This window comes from Cervus canadensis, chromosome 6 (assembly GCF_019320065.1).
Source record: "Cervus canadensis isolate Bull #8, Minnesota chromosome 6, ASM1932006v1, whole genome shotgun sequence".
NCBI classification, from domain to species: domain Eukaryota; kingdom Metazoa; phylum Chordata; class Mammalia; order Artiodactyla; family Cervidae; genus Cervus; species Cervus canadensis.
In genome coordinates this window covers 21,685,199-21,692,714 of record NC_057391.1, presented here as the reverse complement: position 1 = coordinate 21,692,714, position 7,516 = coordinate 21,685,199, and the positions used below count along the sequence as shown (strand labels likewise).

Here is a 7,516-nt window from a genome sequence, read left to right as displayed (position 1 = left end):
ACCCCACGGATTGCAGCACACCAGGCCTCCCTGTCCATCACCAACTCCCAGAGCTTGCTCACACTCATGTCCATTGAGTCAGTGATACCATCCAACCATCTCATCCTCTGTCATCCCCTTCTCCTCCTGTCTTCAATCTTTCTCAGTACCAGGGTCTTTTCCAATGAGTCAGTTCTTCTCATTGAGTGGCCAAAGTATTGGAGTTTCAGCTTCAACATCAGTCCTTCCAATGAATATTCAGGACTGATTTCCTTTAGGATTGACTGGTTTGATCTCCTTTCAGTCCAGGGGACTCTCCCCAGGTCTCCTGCATTGCAGGCGGATACTTAACCAGCTGAGCTGTAAGAGAAGTGGAATAATCCTTATAACTAATCTCTTACTCTACATCACTGGTAGTTCTCCTTCTCTGAATATGCCCTGACACGATCTAAGAGGAAAGGGCTGTGTACTAAGTCGCTTCAGTTGTGTCCTACTCTTTGCGACCCTATGGACTGTAGCCCACCAAGCTCCTCTGTCCAGGGGATTCTCCAGGCAAGAATACTGGAGTGGGTTGCCATGCCCTCCTCCAGTGGAACTTCCCAAACCAGGGATCAAATCTGTGTCTCTTACGTCTCCTGAATTGGCAGGTGAGTTCTTTACACCTAATGCCTGTGAAGCCCTAAAAGGAAAGAACTAAGAAAATTATTTTCATGACAATTTGAGACACTATATCAAGATTTGTGATGTGAGGATCTTTAGGTGAAAGTGTCATTTTTTATTATTATGGGGCAAGTTTTCAAATTTAGACAACTTTACACATGTTCTGTATGGTTGATTTAAAGTCAAAAATTCAAGAGGAAAATGTACCAGTAGCAAGTTACTCTGAACACCTGCTTCCATACAACATGGAAGGAGCTCATATTTAAAATTAAATCTTCTGATCCAGACCACAGATGAAGCAACCACAGGATTACCATTTATTGTCTGGGATCTGCAGGTGTGTATTTCAGCTAGGGTCCTACAGCAGAGAGAGGCTTTCTCTTATTAAGCTTGGGGGTTTTTGTTCAGCTTTTCCTATTACTTCAAGCACTGTGAGTTCCCAGAGAGCACAGAAGTACTTTGCAGAATCTTCCAATTGTAAGGTTGAAATGGTGAGGCTGGATGATTTACGTGATCTCTCAAAATTTATAGAGTAACGGCCACCCCTTGTAAGGAAAATCATCTCTCCACTAGGAAGTTGCTTGTACCAAAAAATGTTGTAACTGCTCCAAACTGTTTCATACATCCGACTTGTTTCATACCGGCAGTTCAGGGTAACTGACTCCCCAACTCGACTGGATATGTCTGGCTGGTCTTGAATAACATTCTGGGCTACACTGGATCCTGTGGGGGAAAATCAGAAAACAGAGATGAAACAGTGAATAAAATAATGTAGGAATTAGACTCATTTAGGACCACCACCCCCCAAAACCAACTGAAATCATAAGATGCTTGCTTTTTTCCAGTCCTCCTTTCCTCCCCAAGTCCCTGTGAAGCACCACGTGCCTGTGTGCAGTCCTTTCACCCTGAACACACGTACCCATGTGTGGGAGCATCCCTACCAGAGAAGGTGAAGGCCAGGAACACCCACAGGAGACTGGAGAGCGCCATGAGGCATGGATTCCCCTGCACAATTGTGCTCAGTTTTGCCTCAAGCTGAGAGTGACTTTGTGCTCCTGGCAGCACATATACATATTACCTCAGGTCCTGTGTGACTCCTTCAAACAGGAAGTGGGATTTGTCATTTACATACGTCATGTGGTCTGTGCACAGGTGGGAAAAAATGTCTGGCTCACCACAAACTTTTACTTTGTCGATTTTTCTTTCACTGGTAATTAAGTTAGGCTGATCCTGAAAGGGGGCTTCACAAAAGCAATTAATAATAAAGGTTTGAGCTGAGGGGAACTGAGGAACAAACTAGGTGACATTCACTGATAATTATTCAACACATTAATTTTGCCATCTCATTTAAAACAGCATTTGTTTTTTGTTTTTGAACTTTTTATTATAGTTGATTTACAGTGTTGTGTTAGCTTCTGCTATACAGCAAAATGAAAGATGTGGAGGAGTGGATAAAGATGTGGAACATATGTATAATGAAATTGTTGCCGTTGTTGTTTAGTTGCTAAGTCGTGTCCCACTGTTTTTCAACCCCATGGACTGTAGCCCTCCAGACTGCTCTGTCCATGGGATTTCCCAGGCAAGAATACTGGAGTCGGGTACCATTTGCTTCTCCAGGGGTTCTTCCTAACCCAGGGGTCAAACCCATGTCTCCTGCTTGGCAAATTCATTCTTTACTGCCAGGCCACCAGGGAAACCCATGATGAAACCATTCAGCTATAAAAAAAAAAAATAAAATAAAATAATGCCATTTGCTGCAACATGAACAGATCTAAAATAAAATTTAGTATAAGCTACGAACCCTTCTTGTACTCTACTTACTAGTCATTTATTTAGCCTACAGTTATATTGCTCCATCCAAAATCTAAGTACTTTATTTAAAAACTCACAGATCTTTGGTCTTCTTGGTGAAATGTAGTCTTATCCAAAATGTTTAATGTATTTTTTTCTGGGTTTTAGGGCTCTACTTAGATTTTTCAATATGTAAAATTACTTTGACATCAAATGATAACAAAAAATCAGTCCTTCTGACTTTAAGAGTCTATTCTATTGATTGTGTTTATATGAATTTATGACAGGAATAAAATAATTATACTTTTGAAACCTGATATTGAGTCTTATTTATTAGATTTTGAGAAGGATCAGAATATTCAGTCTCATTGCCCCCACAAGAAGAATTGTACTTATTAGATCATGTGTCTTGGAATTGTCCTCATGTCGCATTTTCTATCCCAGTGGCCCAAATTGTTCAGTCTCACTAGTTAGTTCCTTATTATTTTTTCTTCTTGCAAAATACACTTTATATAAACATGCTGGACCTTTCTGTGCCATAGTATTATAATGCACTCCAACAAAACTTAGTATCTACAAGCAGTATCTACACCATAAATGGTGATGCATGAAGTTTTGTAAACTGTTACATGTTCATTGAAGGCAGGAGGAGACAGGGATGACAGAGGATGAGATGGTTGGATGGCATTACCAACTCAAGGGACATGAGTTTGCGTAAGCTCGGGGAGTTGGTGATGGACAGGGAAACCTGGCATGCTACAGTCCATTGGGTCGCAAAGAGTCAGAAACAACTGAGCGACTGAACTGAGCTGAACTGAACTGACACTTTCATTTAGAATATAGCTGTCAATCTTCCATTTGGTTTCATTTTAATGGATGAATTAATAAAAAGAATCAAAGACATATAGATAATAGAAAAGAAAGTACAGACAAGGTCTTTGAAACAGTGTCAATTCCTTGGTTTTAAGTTCCCTGAGTGGTGTCGTTAATGACTGATACACGGAGGAGAGTGCAGATTTAGTTGAGACGTCTTCTCCTCTGTCCCATTTCACCTCTGAGTGCTGTCAGGCAGCTGATGCCTTGGTTTGCTTGTATCTTCAAAGAAGAGATCATGAATGCTCACAGCAGCCTGGGCAGCTGCATGAGATTGTATATGAAGCATATATATTTATATATAACAATTATATACATTATATATACCAGAAAATTGATATTGATAAAAGATTTTAAAATACAAATGATAATCTGATACATCAGTTTTATATGCACTTTTTTATGCATAGCTCTATGAAATTTTATCACAGATGTAGGTTTTTGTACCATTACAAAAATCATGATACAGAATTGTTCCATCTCTAGAGAAAACGATTTTCATACTATCTCCACCCCTGCAACTCGTGATAACCCCCAGAAACTACTGATCTTTTGATCTCTATATTTTGCCCTTTTGAGAATGCTGTAAAAGTAAACTCATACATTATGTATGCAATTGTAATAATATAGTGTGTAAGCATGTACCATGTAGTCTTCCAAGATACTTTTTTCACTCACCATTGGGATCCATCTAGGCTATTGCATGTATCAATAGTATATTTCTTTTAATCACTACAGACTGTCCCCAGCTTATGATGGACGAACTTAGGATTTTTGACTTTATGGTTATGAGAAAGGTATATATACATTCACTAGAAACCATACTTTGTATTTTCAATTTCTATCTTTCCCCATGCTGGTAACATGCTGCATGACGTTCTCTAATGATGCTGAACAGCAACAGCAAGCTGAGCCTCCGTCAGCCCTGGGATCACGAGGGTGAACAACTGGTGCACCTACAACCATTCTGCACTCATACAACCACTCTGTTTTTCACTTTCAGTACAACCCCTTAAGTTTAGGCTAGGCTAAACTCTGATTCACAATGCTTATTGTATTCATTTTCTACTTATGATATTTTCTTTCTTTTTTTTAAATTTATTTATTTTTTCAGTGGGTTTTGTCATACATTGATATGAATCAGCCATAGATTTACACGTATTCCCCATCCCGATCCCCCCTCCCACCTCCCTCTCCACCCGATTCCTCTGGGTCTTCCCAGTGCACCAGGCCCGAGCACTTGTCTCATGCATCCCACCTGGGCTGGTGATCTGTTTCACCATAGATAATATACACGCTGTTCTTTCAAAACATCCCACCCTCACCTTCTCCCACAGGATTCAAAAGTCTGTTCTGTACTTCTGTGTCTCTTTTTCTGTTTTGCATATAGGGTTGTCGTTACCATCTTTCTAAATTCCATATATATGTGTTAGTATGCTGTAATGTTCTTTATCTTTCTGGCTTACTTCACTCTGTATAATGGGCTCCAGTTTCATCCATCTCATTAGAACTGATTCAAATGAATTCTTTTTAACGGCTGAGTAATATTCCATGGTGTATATGTACCACAGCTTCCTTATCCATTCATCTGCTGATGGGCATCTAGGTTGCTTCCATGTCCTGGCTATTATAAACAGTGCTGCGCTGAACATTGGGGTGCACGTGTCTCTTTCAGATCTGGTTTCCTCAGTGTGTATGCCCAGAAGTGGGATTGCTGGGTCATATGGCAGTTCTATTTCCAGTTTTTTAAGAAATCTCCACACTGTTTTCCATAGTGGCTGTACTAGTTTGCATTCCCACCAACAGTGTAAGAGGGTTCCCTTTTCTCCACACCCTCTCCAGCATTTATTGCTTGTAGATACTTATGATATTTTCAACTTAAATTGGTTTATTGAGACTTAACCCTATTTCAAGTTGAGATAGGTCTATAAGTAATATTTTATTGTACAGGTGTACCACAGCATATTTATCTATTCACACAATGAAGAACATTTGGCTGATTTCCAACTTTTGGCCATCACAAACACAGCTGCCATGAGTATTCATGTACAGATTTTTGTGTGAACATGTTTTTCATTTCTCAAGTATAAATGCTCATAAAGGAGTATGATTGCTGAGCTGTAAGGTGAGTGAATATTTAAGTTTATGTGGAACTGCTAAACTCTCTTCCAGAATGACTGTACCATTTTCCCACCAGCAATGTATGAGTGATCCAGTTTCTCTACATCATTGCCAGAACTTGGTATCATCAGTAGTTTTCATTTTAGCCATTAAGAAAGATGTGGACTGGTATCTCATTGTGACTTTAATTTGCATTTCCTTGATGGTTAATGATGTTGAACATCTGCTTACATGCTTGTTTACATGCTTATTTCCCTAATACAAAGTTCTTGCATGAAGTGTCTGGGTGAATCTTTTGTTCATTTTTCAGTTAGATTGCTTGCTTTCTTCCTGCTGAGTTTAGAGAGTACATTGTATTCTGAATACCATCCTTTGATGAAAATACATTGTGAAAATATTTCCTGCCATTCTGTGGTTTGTCTTTTTCATTCTCTTAAATGGTATCTTTCACAGAGCAAGCATTTTTAATTTTGATGAAATAGTTTATTTTTTATGGATTGTGATTTCAGTGTCATGACAAAAATCATTTTGTCTAACAATTGGTCCTGAAGATTTTCTTTTTTTCAAAAAGATTCATAGTTTTATATTTCACATGTGGATGTATGGTCCATTTTGAGATTCTCCTCAAATTTTTGTATAAGGTGTGAGGTTTAGGCCAAGTTTCAGCTACTTGCCTGTGAACATATCCAGTTGTCCCCAAACCATTTGCTTCTATCATTCCTCCACTGAATTGTCATTGCACCTTTGCAAAAAAGTCAGATTTCCCAACTTTCCCCACATCTCCACTTGGGATAACTCAGTAGCATATACTTGTTAATGAACTTTATGATCCTTTTTGTATTTTTTATTATACTTTTTATTTTATATTGGAGTATAGCCAATTAATGCTGTAATAGTTTCAGGTGGACACCAGAGGGAGTCTCTCTGATTAACACTATAGCATCTGTATTATTGCTTACTTTTCATTCCTTGTATTTATAATTTGTGCTTTCTCATTTTTCATCATGATGATTTTACCTAGGGCTGTATATTTTATTAATCATTTTAGCAAAATTAACTTGGTATCTCATAGTTATTTCTATAATTTTCTTTCTATTTAACCAATTGACATTTTTTATTATGTTCTTGTTTCAGTTTACATTAGTTGTAATTTTTCTTCTTTTTTTTTGTTGAAAGCTTACATAATTGTTTTCTCAGCCTTTTTTCTTTAGCAGTATAAGCATTTAAAAAGATAAATCTCTCCTATGTAAAATATTAACTGTATCTCATAAATATCTGTATGTATGTGTTCTCACTATATTTTCTTTCAAAATATTTTCTTATAGCCCACTAATTGTTTCTTTAACCTGTGGAGTTTTTTTAAAGTTTAATGCCTAAATTCCAAATATTTGGGAATTCCTAAAGATATATTTTTGCTATTGATTTTCTAAGTCAATTCCAATTTTGTTCAAAGAATAAATTCTACATAATTTCAGTTTTCTTAAATGTATTAAGACTTTTCATGCACAAACCAGTGTGTGTGTGTGTGTATCTACATGGCAGGGTGTGTCTGGGGCCTCGGCTGCAGATCTGGGCACAGGCTGCAGGTGCCCGGGGAGCACTCTGCACTTGCTGCAGAAGTAGGTGCTGAGTCTCCAGGCTGGGAAGCTGTGATGGGCAGTGAGAGCTGTTTGGCACTCGTACTGAGGAAAACTGTGAGTCTTCCACCTTCCTTTTTATTCATAACTGAACCTATGGCTATCAAGAGTGCAAGACCTTTACCAGGGTATTGACTGTACCATAAGAAGTGTCAAATGTACTCCTCTCCTACAGTTCAGAATGGAAATCCCTCCTTCCTGGACTATCAAAGATTGAGGGCTCTGTTTCACCTGCTGTTGGTCACTTGTTTCCTTCTCTTGTCCACCCACCCCTGTTTAAAGAGAGAAAAAGCCATTAGGTCCACAAATTAACATTTCCTTCTTAAAGTTCTCATCTGCATGAATTTGTCCATTCCCCAAATTTCTCATTCCCCCTATTAATGAGATATCTTAATTTTTGTCCACCACAACCCACAGTCTAACTGAAACCACAGAAGTAAAAATGATGCTCCCAG

At 38.4% G+C, this 7,516-nt stretch overlaps 1 gene segment (V, D, J or C); it reads right to left on the bottom strand.

Moving 5' to 3' along the window:
• Positions 1-997: 997 nt before the first annotated feature.
• LOC122444190 lies at positions 998-1,689 on the bottom strand. The segment is given in 2 exon segments: positions 998-1,362; positions 1,581-1,689. Coding segments are annotated over 2 exon segments (414 nt in total).
• Positions 1,690-7,516: the final 5,827 nt, after the last annotated feature.